Source organism: Beta vulgaris, chromosome 5 (genome assembly GCF_026745355.1).
Source record: "Beta vulgaris subsp. vulgaris cultivar EL10 chromosome 5, EL10.2, whole genome shotgun sequence".
Classification (NCBI taxonomy): Eukaryota; Viridiplantae; Streptophyta; class Magnoliopsida; order Caryophyllales; family Amaranthaceae; genus Beta; species Beta vulgaris.
In genome coordinates this window covers 49,351,936-49,372,534 of record NC_079206.1, presented here as the reverse complement: position 1 = coordinate 49,372,534, position 20,599 = coordinate 49,351,936, and the positions used below count along the sequence as shown (strand labels likewise).

The 20,599-nt window shown below is 35.8% G+C and overlaps 2 protein-coding genes across 5 annotated transcripts; one reads left to right on the top strand and one right to left on the bottom strand.

The window, feature by feature from the left end:
• The first annotated feature begins 36 nt into the window (after positions 1-36).
• LOC104893890 (uncharacterized) lies at positions 37-14,928 on the top strand. 3 transcript variants are annotated; one of them, XM_010680021.4, is made up of 16 exons: positions 37-418; positions 517-631; positions 4,887-4,998; positions 5,253-5,297; positions 5,396-5,463; positions 5,550-5,604; positions 5,713-5,792; positions 9,119-9,202; positions 10,369-10,482; positions 11,830-11,948; positions 12,077-12,194; positions 12,873-13,003; positions 13,105-13,258; positions 13,376-13,455; positions 13,820-13,878; positions 14,414-14,928. In XM_010680021.4, the coding sequence occupies exons 1-16, from the start codon at positions 168-170 to the stop codon at positions 14,452-14,454; spliced, it is 1,626 nt and encodes a 541-aa protein (XP_010678323.1). In that variant the 5' UTR covers positions 37-167; the 3' UTR covers positions 14,455-14,928. The 3 variants fall into 3 exon arrangements, with proteins under 3 accessions (XP_010678323.1, XP_010678322.1, XP_010678324.1); XM_010680020.4 differs by lacking the exons at positions 13,820-13,878; positions 14,414-14,928 and adding an exon at positions 13,591-13,805; XM_010680022.4 differs by lacking the exon at positions 13,820-13,878 and having other exon boundaries at positions 39-418.
• On the bottom strand, positions 14,736-19,212 carry LOC104893891 (chloride channel protein CLC-b). Of its 2 annotated transcripts, XM_010680023.4 has the most exons (6): positions 18,588-19,212; positions 18,295-18,495; positions 18,025-18,202; positions 16,940-17,472; positions 15,226-16,378; positions 14,736-15,054 (listed from the first exon to the last, which is right to left on the bottom strand). In XM_010680023.4, the coding sequence occupies exons 1-6, from the start codon at positions 18,908-18,910 to the stop codon at positions 14,947-14,949; spliced, it is 2,496 nt and encodes an 831-aa protein (XP_010678325.1). In that variant the 5' UTR covers positions 18,911-19,212; the 3' UTR covers positions 14,736-14,946. The 2 variants fall into 2 exon arrangements, with proteins under 2 accessions (XP_010678325.1, XP_010678326.1); XM_010680024.4 differs by lacking the exon at positions 18,588-19,212 and having other exon boundaries at positions 18,276-18,438.
• Positions 19,213-20,599: the final 1,387 nt, after the last annotated feature.

The following is a 20,599-nucleotide window of genomic DNA, read 5'->3' as shown; positions in this document are numbered from 1 at the left end:
TTGGGTACAGTATACTCTTCTAGATGCTCCAAAGTGTAAAGCAGGGCAACATCTAGTTTTGCACAGATTCTCATTCTATCCATTTTCAATTTTCAGCAATGGTAGCATAGCAGTATCACGACTGAACGAGTATTCTCCTTCTCTCTGTCTAAACTATCTTGTAAAGAATGTCATTATCAACCTCCTTTCTCTCTCCTCTTCACCTCTCTTCCACCACTCTCACCTCTCATCGTCGCTCCACTTCCATCTCTTTGCGCACTCATTCACCACCACCACCAATACCAGTAGCACCGCCGCAATTACCACCGAATTCTCTCTCCATAACACCTTCCTTAAACACTAACAACCTCAATTCTTCAACTTCCGTTTCTCCTCCTCCTTCTCTCTCCTGCGCTCTTCAGTGCCCCCATTTTCACGAGTATGTTCAATATTGCTCTCTAATTTTCTCTTCTTTTTTTTAATAATTATGTTTGTTTGGATGGAATTAATTCTTGTTTTTCTTTTGGTGGTGATTAGTTGCTCGGGATGCACGCATGAGTATGATCTTCACCATCCAAGTGTGGTTGATGAGGCTTTCGATTTCTTTAAGCGTCATGGTGTTCATGATTTCAGTTTCGACAGTTGTAGACTCGTATGTCAATGTCAATGCTTTTTTACTTTCCAAGTTTTTGTTTGTAGATATTTCTTACTTGTTAGTACTTATTAGAGTTAGGGTGCATACTTTGTGTGTTTATTGGAACTAATCTCAACTTATGATACTTAGGATTAGTATGAAATAATTGAAACATATCCAAACTTATTAGTCTGAGATTTTTTTTTTAAAGTTGGAGAGGACACACCCTTAGACTTCATCGTTTACTTTTACTTGTAACACTTTCCTTTCATAGCAATTTCAAATTACTTGCAACACTACTATACTACTTTTGGCATTTGGCAGTTCTCTCTATCTTTCTCTTCATCACATGTATGGTGTGTCCCATTTTTATTTCTCTCTATCTCTATCTTTCTCCACTGCTTGGTTCTTATGCCTCCCCCAAGGTTCCAAGTAAAGTAAATGGATGAAGTATGGTGTATGATATTTACGCAATTTGAATTTGAGCCCGTTTAATCAAAATATCAGATTATGTAGTTTGCGACTTAACCATATTCTGTATCTGTTTTGCTGGAGCTAGGGAAGGAGAGAGGGGGAGGGAGTTAGGGAAAGAGGGGTGAATGTAGAAGCTCTATGAAAACCATCGTAAGTTCGAAGGATGAAGGTAAGAATATCTCCAGTTGAGAGTGTGTAGGGAGATATGTCGATGGGGGAAAACCTTTGGTAACTTTGTTTCTTTTGAAACGAAGATCAATTCCTATATGCTTAGTACATTAATGATTCTTTAGGTTTGTAGCTATTTAAAAGGGATTGATTATCATGGTGGAGAAGAACAGGTTTATAATTCCTAGTGTCACTCAGGTAGTTCAGTTCAGTCTGACATAATTTGCAATTCGTTTCGGAACATGGAACAGATTCGGAAATGGAATTCGCTACCCCTAGGAGAATTTGGTTCGATAACTCAAATAACATAACTTATGAAACACAAATATCAATAACTCATAAAACACAAAATCATGATTTTATGACTAATTGATGAACTTAAATTACAAAAATAACATAACATATGAAGCAAAATTTTTCAACGTTTTAAAAAAAAAAGAAGACTGAACCTAAAAATTTAACACTTCAAATTTAGAACTTAGTTCTAGACTATGTTGCTCAGACTCGGGTACCCATGTCCGACACGGGTACGTGTCCAAGTGTCCGACTCGGCTATTTTTTGGAATTTTTTCTATTTTTTAGCCCAAAATAAAATGTCCGAGTGTCCCACCCATGTCCGAGTGTCGAGGATCCGACTCGGGTACTTGAGGTGAAATGAAGAGTCCGAGCAACATAGGTTCTAGACTTCTAGTTCAATCTCTTCTCGACTTCCTTCCCCCTCTTTTGTAAACTTGATCTACTCTTGGTCTTTTTGGAACATTTTTTTCTACATGAGCACCTGGACACTTCCTTGACTTTATTCTTCCACAACATTTCTTCCTTCTTCTGTTGGAATTTCATCATCAAAATCAACATCCAATGATTGCCATCCCATATCTTCTAGTTCAGCAAGGGAGTCTTCTAAACATGAATAATCTGGGTTCATATCCCATTTTCTTTACGGCCCACTTCGATAAGACTTTGTTAGACGAGATAGTAAGCAGACGTTGTGCATGAAAACTAGTTTATCAGCCCTTGATGAAAACAACCTATTTCTCTTCAAAGAAGGGATAAACCCATAAGTAACTCCATGCCCTCTCAGTCGAAGAATGGCTTAGAGGTTGTGATAACACTTTCTTGGTAACCTATGAGTGGCTTCGTCAGGTGTTATGAACCATAAAGGGACCACCATGTAATTGCATCCAAAAATACGACATCATTTTTGGCTTGTGGCAAAGAAAACAGTCCCTTTTTCATCTGAAAATCAACAAATTGGTGCCGAAGCATTTGTTTCCGAGTTTTATTTTCACCACTCTTATCAAAAGCATCCATACAACCTTTCATTACCACTCTATCTAGATTAAGAGTCTTCCTAGTAAAAATTCATGTTGCAGGTGCTTCAAGTTACACAGGATCATAAAAACGAGGACTTAGAGCATAAGCTAAGCAATGTAAAGGAACTGTCATCTTGTTCCACCTTTCTATCACAATCAATTCAACAATATCATAGTCAATTTTATACTTATTCACAGTCATTATGTACATTATGTTGAAGCGTATGCTTAATGTGAGAGAGGTATTGGCAATGATAGTTGTCACTAGGGAATGGAGAGATTGGTTGGTAAAGCAAGGTGCTCAAACTAGAAATTCAGGGATTGTGGTGGGTAAAACTATAAATGATGAAGCTTATTTGGATGAATTTCAGAATATTATTGTTATCACTAAACCAATCTGGAAATTGCTGAAATTTTGTGATGGTGATTTGCCAAGAATAGGTGAGATTTATGAGAGAATAGACAGCCTGGTAGGAGAGGTTAAAGATATAATAGCTGTGAATAAGCATAAAAATGACTATGATATTTTTGAATCGATTCTGATAGAAAGGTGAAACAAGATGAAAATTCCTTTACATTGTTTAGCTTATGCTCTAAGTCTTCCTTTTTATGATTCCGTGTATCTCGAATCACCTGCATTGGGAGGTCTTACTAGGAAGACTCCTAATCTAGATAGAGAGGTAATGAAAGGTTGTATGGATGCTTTTGATAAGATAAGTAAAAATAAAATATAACTGAGAAACATATGCTTCGAAACCAGTTTGTTGATCAGATGAAAAGGGACTGTTTTCTACGCCACAAGCCAAAACTGATGGTGTACTTTGGATACAATTAAATGGTGGTTTCTTCATGGTTCGGAAACACCAAAATGGCGGTGGTTGCTAAGAAATTGTTACCACAACCTGTAAGCAGTTTTTCGGCTGAGAGGGCATGGAGTACTTATGGGTTTATCCATTCTTTGAAGAGATAGATTGCTTTCAGCAAGGCTAATAAACTAGTTTTCATACACAGATACAGTGGAACCTCCACTTACTTCTTTGCGTTAAATAGTGTGAACGACATAATCCACCAGCTTCTTGCCAAGGAACACAGGTTTATTCTTTGAAGGATCCTGAATGAAACATTGTGAAGGTGTGAAGCTGAGATTAGAACGTAATTGGCGGAAAATATATTTTCTCATAGAAAAATAAAAATAAACTAGGAGCATGCAACACATCATGAGATAGTATACTTTATGAGTCCTTTTGTAATTGCAACGTCATGACTTTCACAATTGCCAACACATCATCTATATTATTCAATTAGTAAAAATTATTAAAAAAAGTTCATATTATGAAAATATACATTGAAACTAATTCAACAACGTATTACCTAATCACATTTGTTTTGCATATTTTAGCCAAAAGTCTGGTCAAATTTTAGTAGTATATGAGTAGTGTAAAAGTCAAACTTTGCAATTATAAAAGAATGGATGAAGTACTTGAGTAAGTCTTAACTATAAATGCACCTTAATCTTTCATTTGAACTTTGGTTTTATTTGGCATGGTTACCTTTTTTGGCTATATTTAAGAGTTCATAGGTTATAATTAAAGATAGGTGTGGTGTGAAATGGCCATTAGCTTGCTTATTAGATTTCCAGTAAATATTAGTGCCGGAGCTTGAGAAAAGCACGCCTTTATGTGCTAGGATCTGCATTGTTGAGTCCTAGAGTGATACTCAGCATTTAACAATATCCAGTTGAGCCTGGGCCAACTGGCACGTGAGAGCACGTGAGACATTCCGTGTTCTTGGAATGACTGGCTTAGCACTACCCCAGTGAGCCATTGGCAGTCGGCCTGCTGTCCAGCACTCCAACCCCCCATGGCTCGGCTTTGTCTGCTTTTTTCTTGTGATATCTTTCAGTATACATTCTCTGACATGTAAATACTCTGGAGAAGTTTTCATACAGATTATTACTTGGAACTTCTATAACTAACTTCAGTTCTAAGTCTTCTAAGTTCTAACTAATTTATTTGCTGATGTTTCAAAGGAACGAGTTTGAGGCAAATGCATATGGGGCATCTAAATGAACTTGGTATAAGATTTCTGTAATAAGTTTCCAAAAACATTACACTTTATTGAAAGACAACAGTTAGTTGCTGCATTTATTTGTTTCTTTCTAGATTTAAGTCAAGTAAAAAATAATTGAATATTAAGTAACGTAATATTTCATTGAGGTAGCTTGAAGTTCTTCATATGAATTAGTACATTGTGTATTCTTCCAAGTATTTTGGTTTTAGACATATCTAATCCTTAATGATGTGGATGCTGGACTTCAGTATGGATGGAGGTGTCGGGCAAAGCTTGCTGTTCGTGGTTCATCCATGGACCCTTTAATCGGTCTGTATGAGGAGGGTACTCATAACATTGTGGACATTCCTGAATGCAAAGGTTTGACTTCATTACTAAAACTTTTGACAATTTTTTTCAGTTTCAAAAAGCGAATTTTGGCTAATGTAAAATTGGTTCAGCAAAATCTAGTTTCATTTATTAAAAACAAATTTAGTTTACAAAAAAGGGAATAAGAAGAATTCATCTTAGCTAAAGTAAGATTACTCTAGCAATAGTATGTTGAAAGGAACATGGCTTCTTGTATATTCATCTGTTGATTATATTATTTCATCATCTCTTAAATTGGGTTTCAGCTCATCATCCAAGCATCAATGCAGCTGTTGAGCTACTCAAGAAAGGTTTGTCGTTAAGCTTGATGTAGAGCTTGTATGTAGCTGCTGTATATATATTTCAAGCTGCGTAATATACTCTTTTCTTTGATCATGTGGTTTCTTAGGTATTACTGACTTGGAAGTAGAACCATATGATGAAGACTTGGGGACGGGTGATCTACGATATGTGCAAGTTAGTGATGATATGCAAGTTCTAAATTTTGCTCACTCTCTATAATCATAACTTTTTCCAATAATATAAATTTTGGGTGCGTGCAGATGGCTGTGACAACACATAACACCAAACTTCCATTTTCTGAAAGATATAGAAATGGTTTTCATCTATACGCATCCTGAATTGAATTCAAAGTATTTATTTTGATTTGATTGTTATTTGCTGTATGATTTTGAAGCTTTTAGATGTCTGACATATTTGATTCAGGTAAAGTGCAGGTTAGTTTAGTTTGGAACTCAAGAAGTGAGACATCGCCAAGTTTTGAGAAACTAAATTCTTTGGCCAATGTAAGCTCTTTAACTAGATTTTGAAACCTAGAGTAGATGTTGTTCTCCTGATGTTAGTTTTAGAAAAAAGAATCTAGAAAGGATCATGTCTTGGAAAATTCCAGATCAAAATGAATATATATAGGATGAGTGGTTTTTTTTTTTTCATAATGCACCAACTAGAAAAGAGTGAAGGATATATTATATAAACTCACCTTCAAGGCTTCAAGTGTCACTTGTCTTTTATGTTATAGCGCAGTAAGCCTCGAATCTTTCATAAATAATGATAGATTGACTCCCATAATGAAAAAGGTGAGACATTAGGATGGGATAGAAGGGGAGACTGTTATCACAGATATGTTTCTGTTGCAATCTTTTCTGTGTCATCCGATTAAATTCAAAGGCAAATAGAACTAGAGAAGTGACATGTACAATATATGATTCGATGATGGACTGTATGGCATTTTTGCAATCCCTTTAAAGAACACGCGGCAGGGTAGAGCTCTGCAAAGGTTCGAGACTAGTGCGAGAGACTGTTCTTCAGATTCGAACTAAAAAGAGCTCTAAACCTTTAAGAATTTTCTGGCCAGAACTTCGGAACGACCATAATACAAGAGAGAGAGAGATGGGGGAACAGTCAGGGAGGGAGGGGGAGGAAGGAGGGAGGGAGGAGAGAGAAGGGGGAACAGGGAGGGGAAGAGAGGGAGGAGGGGAGAGAGGGGAGGGAGGGAGAGGGAGAAAGAGAGAGTGGGGGAGGGGAGGGGAGAGAGAGAGAGAGAGAGGGGGGGGGGAGGGGGAGGAGAGAGAGAGAGATCGACGTGATTGTGGCACCTAATGGAGTATATCCCTGCTTCATACTATCACCTCATTAGTCACTAGAATTCAGATCACCTAAGTCAGATCTCATATGAGAAGACTAGGAGAATGGTACTTGGCATAGTTATCTATCAGGGATTTGGTGGCTACTGGTGAAGTATGAGCAGGCAAAGAGTAGAAACTCCTTATTTGTCATTTTTAGCCCTGAAGTCATGCATACCCAGAGGGGTTTGTGCACTCAGACTCATTTGTTCTCCTCTGGAATTGGTAAGGACCAAGGCTTTAAAACAGTAAACCTTAACTGAATTTGCCCAAGTATTGGAGACAATTTGAGAGATAGTTGGACAGCAAGATATAGGAACATCAATAAATCTCTCGTGTCATAATGGCCAATGCCGATCTGGTTGAGAAGTAATTACGTGCATTAGGTGGAGAAATGAGATTGAAGGACAAACTTTCTATTTACCCATGATGTGGTCAATGTTTTGAACTCCCTCAAAATAGGAGTTCTAAGAAAGACTGTATAACTAGTTATATAAGTAATCTCTTGTGTCATATCTATATGTGAAGATTGTAAAGATTGGATAAGGTGTATTTAATTGGAATGTGGGAGATAGGTTGTGAGAAATAAGTGCTTCGAGAGCCTAAACTTTCCTATTATTTTACTTCATCTTAAAGTTTATGTTCCATATGTAAAAACGAACTCTTTACAGTTACATCTGTCCATATTGTAGCACTTGTTGGATATCTGCATATCACTGCCAGATTGTTTTTGGTTCTGAAATCTTGAAGTTTTTTTGAAATATATTGCATAATGAGCTTAAAATTAGCCATACAAATAGTAGTCATGTTAATTTTGAAATCGGCAACATGACATTAGGCTCTCCTTTTTCTAGTTTGTTGTTTGTAAAACTGAAAACTCACAACGATTGTAAAAGACTCCATAGTAAAGAGTTATTAGTTTCTAGATTTTACCCTCATGCATGCAAGGTACTTTAATATGGTGATCTGAAATTTTCCGTCAAGTCTTGAGTCTTGACTCATTTCCTAAACTTAAATGTAGGTAGATTACAAGATTTTTGTCAATAGTTTTTAGACGTGGACAACCTATTAGGACATGCATAAATCAAAAGAGCAACTAAAATATTAAGATGGAAAGACTCCTGAATTTTATATGTTGGTATTCCATTGTAGATCTATTAAAGAGTATATATACGAGGGTTTATAAAAAAATAATGAATGAAGATGTTAAATCTATAAAATTGCAGACATGGTTGGCAATGCATTCTGGGATGCATGTGTGATAAGGTAGTATATCTTAAAGGTATTCTATATGGAGAAAGCTGCACTTACCCAAGGTATCATGTTAGAAAGGTTGGTACTTGGTAGCATTGTTGTTTTTGTTAATGAATAAGGATGGAAGTCCCTCCCTTAGTTCTGGATGATGAAGGGTAGATAATATGTGAATGGTAAAAATTTGGAGTGACTGCCTTGAATGAGTTGATTCTAGGAGAATAATTTGTACTTGTTCTTAATTAATTGATACAGTCTTATTATTGTCTTCAGAATGGATGATGTAATGGTCTAGCAGGCTAGTATGTAAACGAAGTTTCTTCATAGCTGTATTGTAAGACAGTACTTTGTAAAGTTTTAGGATTAGGAAGAATTTTTGCTTAATCTGGGTTGTAAAGAAGACTGAGCAATATTTTTCTACTTCACAACTTATTAGTGAATAGATTTCCTGTCTAGCAGCTAACGCTAGTTTAGCTGTTTAACTTCTTGGGGACCCTGCAACGGTCAGGCACCTAATTTCTTAGTAAGGGTGTAATATTTTCATTGAGGATCTAAGATATAGATATGGACGTCTATTGATGTAAAATAGAAGTGCCAAACATTGCTATATTTTAACTTTTCTTTTTTTTTCGATTGCTAGTGTCATTTGCTATCTGTGCTTTTTTCATCTCCCCATCTAGTAGTCCTTTTTTCCTTTTACCAATTTACCGTCTCTTTCCAATTCCCTGTTTAATGATATGAAAGATAACAAAAATGCCCTATTTTCATAGACTGCGCATTATTAACTGAAGGGCACAATTTCCATTTTACCAAATTGTTTGATTCCTATTTTCATAGACCGCGCTATATTAACTGAAGGGCACAATGTCCATTTTACCAAATCGTATGATCGAAGATTTGGGTGGAGTATTAAATTGCATAGCGAGAATGTGAATAAGTGGATGGTTAATCAGATTAAGTTAAAAAAAGCTATAAAGGAACAACTATTTGCCAAAAAAAAAAACCTTTATTTTGGATGCATGGAGCATTATGTTCTTTTCTGGGGAGACTACCAGTTTATTTGCAGTGAGCTGATGAGTTTTTTGGAAGTTGGTCATTTTTATTTTAGGAACGGTCTTTTCTAAAAAGAACCTTTTATAGTTTATTTTGGGTGAAAGGGGATATAATGTTTTTTTTCTTTTTCTTTTGGTGAACTGTTGCTTTATTTGCAGTAAGCTGACAAATTTATTGGATTTCAGTTTCTATGGACAAAGGGTGGCCAAAAGGGTAAAGTTCATATAATTCACTCCGTTTGGGCTAACTTTCAGACGTCAAAGAACAACGTAAGTGACATAAGTTATAGAACTTTACATTTCTTTTTTCTATATGTTTCTTTATGGAAGCTTCTACCTTTTATTGCTCTTACTTTACTCTGATTTATTTACATAGCTTGCCTTTTATGCTACGAATCTGGAAAGATAGATTATCTACAAGTCACCAGATTTGCAATTTTTCGGGGAATGTTCTTTAGTGCTGGATGAGGAAGTAATGACAATTCTGACTTTATATATCAGGGAGAGAAAGAGAAGCTATATTGAGCTAGGATTTTCAATTACATTGCCAATGCTGAACAGGGCACTGTTTCAGTTCAATCAAGTTGATATATGTTATAAATGTCCCTCCAAGAGAAAAGAGAAATGTATGTGATGTAATTGGTAGTTATCTGGGTTCTTTATGACATAGAGCCTTGCAAAATGATAAAAGAAAGGAAAAAGGACATTAAAGAGAAAAAAAAAGAAGCTAGAATGTTGGGCAGAGTCCAAATTGCCAAAGTACATGAGCTATTGGGGGTTGAGGAGTTTATTACTATGAGTAAAAGAATGAAAAAGTCAAACATTGTTGTGTAGAACAATAGTTCAAATTTCCAATACAGGTTTCCATCTCATAGAGGTATATGATTTTTTCTTCCCCTGAATGTAATCCTGTACCTCATACCTTAAGTTAGAAAAAATCCCTAATTGAGATCAATTTTTCTTTTATTTTGATGGAAAATTCGATTATAGACATGTCCTGAATATCATTGAAGCAAACTTACTGTGACTAATGGACAGTTATACCTATCAAAAAGAAAAATAACAGATGTACAGATACGTTTTTATGTTGATGAATTGTCTATATCTTTGTATATATTTGAAATCTATTGTCTGCAAAGCAATTGCAACATTAAGCTTCTCTGTGTGGGAAATTTTTCCATTTGGCCGTATGTGTTGTGAAATGTAAAATATGCAAATTTGCATATAGATATTTGAGGAAGCGAAAAGATAATTTATGGTTTCTATGATGCTGCCCCATATATTGTCTTACTGAAGTGGGCCACTTGAAAGCCATGAAACTTATAGTGTTATGCCAGCCTTCTTTTATTTCGTGGAGTTTCCTATACCTCTCAGTTAGCCCATGTTTAAATGGTGGAAAAACTAAAAGACACACACTGCTGGTCGCCGTGGTGCAGATAATTTTTGGCAATAGATGGAGACATCTTGTCGGTGAAAGAGACTTTTGGGAGCATGTTGGTGGAATTGATATCTACCTGACCCCTTCCAGCTTCGGACAAGCTAATACGCGGGTATGGTTTTGTAAATTTTGGGTTTTCTGTTGATGGATGATATTGAGTAATTTGTGTATAATTCAGTTGCATTGACATCTATTAAACATTGTAGTCCCTCTAGTTATGTATTAACTATTTGGAGTATTAACAGCATAGAAGTTGGTAGATTCAGGTGCACTTTCTATATTTTTACGTATTGATCAAGTTGAGCTTCATTCTTTTCAACTTATCTTTGCTAGTCTGAACATATATTTGCTGAACCTAGGTTATCTATTGTCGAATTGAGCTTATCTTTGCTTAAACTTCTTTTCGTTTCACTTCTTATTGTTAAGTTTAACTTTATTCTGATTTGTCATGATAAAATCAACTCAATTTACTATTTGCTAAAGTTTGGACAATCTGGTTGTATATTATTATTTTTATTATCACTATTATTAATATTATCATGATTGACATAATTATAATCATCAATAGCAAAGCTACTCCCTTCTTTGATTTATGTTCTTTTCACTTTTTTACTTAGGATGTCCAAGATCATATAACTTTTTATTTTTGGGTTAGAAAACACCTATTGATCCTCTAGAAGACCCTTGTGGCCTGCGGGCTCAAACCTCAATTTATATATTTTCTACTCTTCATAAGAATGTCACATAATCCACTTCAAGTTTTAGATAATTCAACTCTCACATTCCATGTGAGATGTAGATCTTAATAGATGTGTTGTGTCAAATCCTATTGTGAATAAACTGAGGGATGGAGGGAGTTTTTTCTTTTACGTGTAATGAAGACCTGAAGTTATTATTATTATTTATAATAACTTTAAAAATTATTAGTACATCAATTATTTTTCAAGGAAAATATGAATAGTTTCCATCACTCAATTCAATGCATATTTGTCTTCTCACTTGTAAATATGGAGATTAAGAAATAAATTGTTAACCTCAGTGTTAAAAATATAAAATGGATAAAAAGAAGTAAGAAAAACAATAGCGCAATAGCGAGAAAAAGATTATGTGATGGACAGAGAACTGCACTTGAGACTCGAGCAAACAGAATAATTTCAGATCTTTCAAATATTTAGTTTGGCTATACTTATCTTATTAAATTGTTTGAAGTTAATTATTTTTTCCTTTAAAACCGAACTTCTATATTTAGCAACTTATTTTAATTGTGCTGAACTGAACTTATTGTTGCGGAACTTAACTTACTTTTGCTAAAGTTATTCTATTAAGTTGAGAGCAATCTTGATGCATCTTGGATCTTTGTAGAACTATTCACAGCTAAGTGGCTAACTTGTTTGATTGGTCGTTTGACAGAGTCAAGACTGTTTTCTCACTTAAAATGTCTTCTTCTCTTGTCTTTCAGGCTTTTGATTCATTGCTTCGCACGCTACACAAGTATGTTCCATATGGTTCATCGGTAACTGATATGTATGGTGGAGCTGGTGTCATTGGATTATCATTAGCTGTGACAAGAAAATGCAGGTAAGAACATACCTTCTATGCAAAGGGCTTATACTCCTCAAACCTGTAACAATAAATGATGCTTATTCTGGTCTTTCTAATGTTATCCTGTCGTCTTTTCCACCACTCATTTTTCTTGAGGTTTTCAGGACTGTTAGGTGTGTTGAGATTAACACAGAGTCAAAAAACTGCTTTGAGAAGACAGTCAGCCGTTTACCAAAACTTGTTGATAGCAACATGAGCTGGCACCAGGCTGATGCTTCTCTGGTAAGCTTTGATCATTCTAGTTTTTATATCTACCTTTCCACTTATGGAATCTCTTGAAATGCATGTTTACTTGCTGGAAGGAGATTCATTAATATCATCCATGGTTTGGAAGTCACCAAGTTTGAATCTGCAGCATATATGATTTATGTGCAATGAACATTTCTAGTTTTGGAAAAGGCATCTATTATGTTGCACGTTCTGAAATTTGTTTGTACTATGATTGAGCATAGAAAGCACCAGCAGGCCCTTATTAACATTTAGCAGTCACAGAGACATTTATTTGTGAACTTACCCTTCCTATCTCAAGTTCACTACTATCTAAATTATATTAACCAAGATGCTAGTGAGATTTTTGGGACTTGGGAGGATATATAAGTCATGATAGTTCTAAATTCTAATAGTGATTATTGTAAAAGTAGTTCAAGAGATTTTCCTTTATGTAGTTTTGTTTTGTGCAGGTAAACCTTTTGTTCACTTGCGCTTGTCTATGTCTGATGTGGAGTTTGTCTTTGTTGCTGTGGTTATTTCATGTTTTCATTAAACGGGAAAAGATGTATAAGATGATATCCCTTCCCTCCAAATCACCTGCATGCTCCTTTTTTCCTATTATTTATCCTGTTGATTAAATATGGTTATGGACAGAGCCCGTAACTCATTGATATTCTGCTTCCTGGACAGGAACCTCTTTCATGGTTAATAGGATCTGATGTAGTTGTGGTTGATCCTCCCAGAAAAGGGCTGGATGATTCATTGCTTAGCGCATTACATACTTTATCATCAGTAAAGCGTAAGGCAGATACTTCTGCCAGGTAGTCTCTTCTCCCATCATGATCATGATCTATTTCAGTCATGTATCTTGCTCATGACCACAATGGATACTTATTCCAACTTGCTATCTGCCAAATTTTAGTTCCCCCTCAAATTTGAAAGATGAAAAGAGACCATGGATTTTGCGAGAAAGGGAAGCTTCAGTCAGCATACAAAGCACAACACATAGGTCAGAAAGTGATGAGCTGCCTCAAACACTAATTTATATAAGCTGTAGTTGGGATAGCTTCAAAAAGGTACTATAGATAAATTATCTGTTATGGTACAATTCTGCATTGATATTGGCTTATGCTTTGTTGAGAACAACTTATCGAAGTTGCTTACTACCTTCTAATGCCATTGTTAATATATAGGACTGCAAACAGTTAATATCGAACAAGGCTTGGTCTTTGGATAAAGCCCATGGCTTCAACTTCTTCCCTGGAACACAGAGGTACTGCATGGTTTACATCTTTACATGTTAACATTCTTATTAGAGTTATTTTGATTCATAAATTAACATTTATTCCAAGATCTACCAGCTCTTTTATTCAGAGAACCATTCATTTGATAAGTAGTATTGTTTCAGGTATGGACTACACCAGTTTAGTTTTGACCTATCTGATGAAGAACTAGCCAATTCTCCGGTCCTTGTCTTGTGCAGAGCTTTACTAATCCTGATCAAAGTTTAGCATGAACTCCTTAACTGGACTACCTATACCTTATAACTTGAAATTTATTTTCTCCAGCCTCCATCTTTTGTCTGTCTACAATTTTTGCCTGTGTGGATTAGCAGTCTGACGAGGAATTTGTTTCAGTGTGCATGTGATAGTGGACAACTATGTCAATCATATTTGGGTAATCGTGTCATTGATGGGTATGTGTCTATCATCATACTATGCTATTTTGTGAAAATTTCCCATTATTGTTTGGATCCATAATGAAGGGTCAAGTTGTCATGCTCATGTTGGAGTGTCAAAGAACCAACATGGGTGCTTGAGATGAGATGATCAAGAGTTTGAGTGACATAGGTGAACAATGCAAGAATAGGAGCTATTGTCATGTAATAATCTTTGGAAGAAGTAGTTTAAACCTTCTGACCTGGATAGATCTTAAACTCAAATACCTTCTCTTAGCTAATAGAAAAGACATCTAAAGGTTTCACTCTCCTAATGCTCAAATGAAGAAGATAATTTCAGGCTGGTGCTTTGCTCTTTGTACTACTAGGCTTTTTTTAAGCCACCCACATAAATTTTTTAATGTAGCAAACCCACTATTGATTTTGTTATTCATACTGCTTGCCTAAGTTAAAAATTGATTAGTAAAAGCCTCTTTTAGCGGTCATCAGGATCATATTACGTGTTGATGCCTTTTCTTAGCTCACTAATTACTGTATCGTCTTTTGGCTGCAGTATTGAGGTTTTGGCTATATTTAAAAGGGGTCCTTTTTTGACTCATAAGAAAAAGGCATCCAAAAAGAAGCCGAAAAAGTCGCAACGAGGATAGACCAACGCTGTATCTGCATTTGGCTTTGGTTATTGCATCAATGTGTAGGACCTCTTCAGAAGTGGTCCGATATTGACCCTGAAAATGCTGACCTTGAGGAAGAAACAAAGATTTAATGGTCACATGAAGCATTGACTAGTTCCACTATGTATGAGCTCATGCTTATATGTTCTGCGACATAGAACCAGAGCAAAGCCATAAAGGGGGAAGGAATCCTTACAAGAAATGTGGGGCTGCTGCTATATTTAATGTATTTCCTTTTATACATAGTGAATATGTAATATTTTGGCGAGCCTACACAAACTTTTTTCATGAGGATTTCATAAAATGTACAACCTTGTACATATCATATTAGGCAAAATGAAAGTTGTGGAAAGAATGCAATGAAAATCTATTGATCCTAGGAGATAAAGTCTGCCAATCTGTGTATAGAAAGATCTCATATCTGCTTTTCTCTGCCTTTCGACCTTGCTAAATGAGGGAACACATTCTGTATGTTGTGGGCTCTTAAATCTTGCCTTGTTAAGATTCCAGTGATAGGATATATCTGCACAGAAAAACATCTGATTTAGTGTGGTATATATTATTCAGAAAGTTATTTTGAAATTTTTTTATGGGAATCTGTCACCTACACAAGGTCTCATCTTTCTTCAGATTGTTGCAGTAAACCAGATAGTTTATAAAAAAGTAGCTATAAGTATAACAGATTGTAACTTACCCCAGATCCATGATACTTGGGTACAATGAGCATATGGCGTAGTGCAACCTGCCTGAACAGCACCATTGCCTTTGCTACTGACATGTCCTCTACTACGGTGTAAGGAGTTTTGTTTGTGAAAGGGTGTAAATCAACATACATCTCCATTTCGTGCTTTGATATGGCGACTTGTTCGAAGTTGAGATCTCGTTCTGTCAATTCAACCCATGTAAATTTCTCTCTTACTTCCCATTCCTCTGTTCTTCTTGGCTGCTCGAGGAACCACTTTTTCTTCAGTGCAGCAACGAGGTGAGTTCTCAATATCAGCCCGTGCAGCTCTCTTGCCTTTGTCCCTTGACTTGTTGGGATCATTGCACCATCATCTATGATAGGGAAACCATTGTGTGTGGTGTTTTTAAGGACATCTACAATGTGAGCTACCTTCTCAACTCCTCGGAGACTAACTAATGGAGGCTTCACCTCAGCAAGCTCTCCAACAGTGATATTCCTCATCCAAGGTTCAGGGTTTGCATCTAGGAAAGGTAGGCCTTTTAGCTCTAATATAATCTCATAGATGCTGGGGTTAAAGCAATCTCCCACTGATTTTGCAATGAGAAGCACAAGCATTGTTATGGGGAGTAATAACAAGTTGTTAGTGAGTTCGAGGAAAATTACGCAAAGTGAGACAGTCATCCGCATCGAGCCAGCCATGAGAGATGCTGCACCCAAAACGGCATAAAGCCCATGATCAATCGTCGAGTAACTTCCCATGATAATGCCAACCATACGCCCATATGCCGAACCAATGAGGATGATAGGTAGGAAGAGTCCAGAAGGTACAGCAATGCCGAAAGTAAAGATTCCCAGGATAGAGTAATGTATGAAGTATATTAGAAGAGAGATTGGGTGAAACTCTCCTGGAGTATTTGTTGAGAAGATGTTTCGTACAGCATCTATGTTGGTGGAAAAGAGTAAGCTAGCAAGGTCGTTGTAATAGCCTTTTGGGCAGTTGAATCTCTTGAAGTTCCCTATTCTTCCAGTTGTGGAGCAGCCAGAATTTGGTAGAGATGGATCACATTTTGTGCAACTCACGAGGAAGGGCAGGCTGTACAAGCTCACAGAGGTAAAAACTGAGACTGCAAGACTTAGAAGGATCTTTGCTAACTTTCCCTTCCTGCAGCAGTACAAAACTGTTTGAGAAACACTCATAAAACTCAGAAAAGATGCTACTTTGCTGATGAACTGAGATAAAAACTCATGTAATAGAAGGTATAACAAAATGGCAATGGTAATAAAGTTTGTGTGCACATTTAGAAGAAAGTTCTACATTAACATTTGAAGTAATGCATATCCATTAGTTTTTCCATCGTTTGATCATAACTTATGATCATCCACGTGCAAGTATAAATGTTAACGAAAATTAGAAAAGAAAATTAGTACTTCTATTTACTCACTTACAGGCTTTCACAAAGGAATTCCCTAGCTTTTATCATTGGCTTTTTCATTGTTATGATACTTCCCATAACAATGATCTAGCACAATAAATACCATGTTTTAGAGAATACTGAAGCTGGTAGGATTTATGAAAGGATATTCTAGTGATAGGAGTTCCTTTTTTACTGACTTCTCTTTTGATGACATTTAAAAAACTGGCTTTCTTGGTTAATCTTGGAAATCATGATTTATGAAACATTGGATTAGTCTTAGGGACCAGATTGGATTATATATTGCTTACTCGTTAATGAGACTGTAAAGTCTGAGAACTTTGTGCAGGACATAGTTGTAAAGGCTTCCGAGAACACCACCAATAAGTCCTATGAGGGAAACAGAGATGATGTCCGCCAGGTGGTAATGTACTGTAACGTTGCTGACGTCAAACATGATGAGTCCTCCATTGGCAAAAATCCCACATGTTCCAGAACTGCAGTAGTCGGTGAAAGCCCTGAGCACTACTACTACAACTGCCGTGCTGAAGAAAGTTCTCCAAAGGAGAGCGCTCCTCCACCATGTTGCCACTTCTTCCAGAGCAAAGAGCACCCCTCCTACTGGCGCCCTAAAAGCTGCACAAACTCCTGAAGAAGCACCACAGGTGATTAGATCTCTCAGATCCCTGTCGTTGTTCATATAACGATACCACCGCCATTTGACACGATGCTTCTCTGTTCCACCCTGGCCAAGTAAAGAAGCAATGCATGCTCCAATGTGCACTAAGGGCCCTTCTTTACCAAGGTCTAAGCCAGCAGAGACTGCTCCAATGCTCCCAATTATCTGTGATAGCAGCAGATAAGTAACCACTTTAGCCTTTATCCAGGTACTATAGGCCTCTCCTTGATGTTAAAATTTTCATATATGTAGTCTAATATCTTAATATATATGTGATAGTTCTTTATCATTTCAGTTTCAATTTCTGTCAGTATTTGACATATCAATATCATTCACTTTCAGTAGGTGTCTTATGGGTTTCTTTCTTCTCTTTCTTTTGGGTTAGGGGGATAGGACACCTATTGTGTGATCATGATACACAAAAAACCATGGTAAACCAAATGAAGCCTTTTCTCACTGTGCAATTAATTATCAAATACTTGGTCTACATGCTCCTGTAATAAGACTGGAACTTGCTCTTTTTTCACCAAACAGTACCAAAAAAAACACTACTATTAAGATACACAAATTGACCTGTAGAAACAAGTATCTGAAGTTCTCTTTTTGTAATTATTATCACCCACATCCTAGAAATCCATTTTATGGTGGATCATGTGTCAAAGTGAGATGCATATTTGAAACAATTGATGTATATGAGAACAACAAGAAGAAACTAACCTTAACAAACAATGTTGGTGCCCCATACATATTTGGGGTATCAACACCATTAAGATAAGCTTTGATTTCAGGTATACCAGGTCCAGCTGCTGTAGGAGCAAAGAAAACAACTAGCACTGTAGCACTCAAAGTTAACAAGAAATTCGCCCCTGTCAACATAATCAATCCTGTCATATACCTGCATGAAACGAAACAAAGTTACACCCGGTAAATTAGTGTTAAATGAAGCATATAAAAGAGAGAAAACTAACCATTAAATAGTGATAATACCTCTTCTGCTCAACATAGTCAGACACAAGAAGCAACTTATATCCAGCAATATTTTCAACAGCAAGATTTATAAGAGTAGCAATAAGACCAGTTAAGAGTCCAATCAGAAATGCAAGTTTCCATTTCAAAAACACATATTGTAATACTTGCATTTTAGACCGGCTTCTCCAATCTTGCTTGAACAGATCATTCTCATTGATTCTGCAATAACCAAAATAATACAATTTCCTTAAAAGAACCACAAAACATGAAGACAAACATAAAATGGAGTAAGCGGAGATAGAAAATCATACTCATAATCGAGGCTTTCGATATGGGAAACCTTTGCTCCTACCATAGCTAAGTGGTTAGCAGAGAGTGTTCTATTTCCCTTTAAGAGAGGTTGATGTAGAGAATTGCTTTCAAGGTCTTCTGCCTCTCCATTTACAAGTGTCTCTGCATCTGCTTCCATACTTTGTAGAGTGACTTGCTCACTCGAGTCGTTTAAGTCTGTGTCTATTGCATTATAGTAGGTGTTATTTGATGCTTGTTCTTCAGGTACTTTCATGGTTATGACAATTCTCAAATTCTGCTTTTGATGGGTAATCTCAGTGTTAGCTTCTTCCTCATAGTTCATGGAAGTATTTCATAAGCTAGGTAGCTTATATCCTACTTTACAATTGCTTAGACAAAGTTGCATACATTTTTTTACTGCATTATTGGTAGGCCCATTTTTGCACTTCAATTATCATAATATTTCACCATGTCATATTGACAAGACACCCAATTCCTTGGAACATCCTATTATATGCAGAAATACAAGATATTTTTACAAGACCTCTATAGTTCACATTTTTGAATTCATCAAATTGGGAGAAAGACAATTGACACTTATGGATATTTAATCATCTATTTCTTGAAACAAAAATCTAGCTGTGTTTGTTGAATTCTTTCTTGTCTTCTCATTTTACAAAAAAAAAAAAAAAAAAAAAAAAAAAAATTCCTATTTTTTTATCCTATTCTTTGATTGGACGGTAGTTGTGTTGGGTGTTGATGTCCATGTTACTTAAGTGGGTTCAATGTCTTTATGTCTTCAGAATTTTCTTTGATTATGCTTTAAGGATGCCTTATGCTTAATAATTACTAGCACTTATTGTGAAGTTAGGACTAATTACTGTGTTGAATTTCTGCTGATTTCATGTAGGACTGATCTTCCTTCTTTTACTGATTTAAGGTGCCCTTTTAATAATTTGATACTTAAGAATCTAACCTTTAATAAATAATTAACCACTTATAGATCAAAGTTTCATTGCTAAAAGTACTCGCTTAATGCAGTAAGACTTGTTCTAATCCAAGGAAATCTCAGTTAGTGTTAGAAGGTCACAATGGCATTGTTTTGGAAGTTGGGACCCAGACACAGGGACTGTCCCTTTTGTATTTCAACAGCTTTTCCCCCTCTATATAACGGATATTTCTTGAAAGGAAATTTTTTTGAAATAAAACTTTTTTGGTGCCATGTAATTTGCAAATTTCTTTTTGGTGTCTTTAGATTTATATCGAATTTCTTATGATACGTCATAAGATTATTTGTTACCCCATTTAAGCTCTTACGATTAACTATAGTCTTTCAGTTATTTTGAGAAGATCTATGTTACCAATCTGTTTTAAGAGGTGGTTCCTTATTCTTTGTATATATATCTTCTAAGATTTTATAATAAATTATTATAAGTCCGCTTCATCTAAGACTTGTTCATAATTAGGATTTATTATTGTACAATCAACTCGCTTCACTATTGATTGTAGAATCAAATTGGATTATTCAACATTGTATTACCTTCGTTTCCTAAAGATTTTCCCTCTTTTCGTTTAAGTGCGTTTCCAAAAAGATCTTCCCTTTTTTACTTTATTCCTTATTTGAAATTTTTTTCCCCCTTTTTTACCCTCTCATGTCCCTATCATATGGTCCACCATCACATTATTAATTCAATTTTATTCCCTTTCTCTCTCATACTTTAACCTCTTTTTATTTTTTATTGATCTTAACCCTTTTCTCTCTCATACTTTACCCATCCCACACCTCACAAAAATTAATTCTCATTGGTATCTATAATAACAGTAACAAGGAAGATCTTTAGGAAACGGAGGTAGTAATATATCAGTCAAATAGAATTACTATTAAGATCATATAACCATAGTGTATTGAGGTCTAGAAGTTCTGATGTTTATCTCAATCATGGAATCGCAAAATAATAAGATTTGTATTAAAAATGGTTTCCAATCCATCTGTATTGAAGAATGTGACCATTTCCAACTTGATATAGCAAGA

Excerpts from the sequence above, each read along its gene's own strand:
- LOC104893890 (XM_010680020.4), top strand. The coding sequence starts at position 168 with ATGTCATTATCAACCTCCTTTCTCTCTCCTCTTCACCTCTCTTCCACC. Across the intron at positions 632-4,886 it reads GTTTCGACAGTTGTAGACTC|TATGGATGGAGGTGTCGGGC; the intron begins GTATGTCAATGT and ends GCTGGACTTCAG. Across the intron at positions 4,999-5,252 it reads GGACATTCCTGAATGCAAAG|CTCATCATCCAAGCATCAAT; the intron begins GTTTGACTTCAT and ends ATTGGGTTTCAG.
- LOC104893891 (XM_010680023.4), bottom strand. The coding sequence starts at position 18,910 with ATGAACTATGAGGAAGAAGCTAACACTGAGATTACCCATCAAAAGCAG. Across the intron at positions 18,496-18,587 it reads ATCGAAAGCCTCGATTATGA|AATCAATGAGAATGATCTGT; the intron begins GTATGATTTTCT and ends TGGTTATTGCAG. Across the intron at positions 17,473-18,024 it reads CACCAACATTGTTTGTTAAG|ATAATTGGGAGCATTGGAGC; the intron begins GTTAGTTTCTTC and ends CTGCTATCACAG.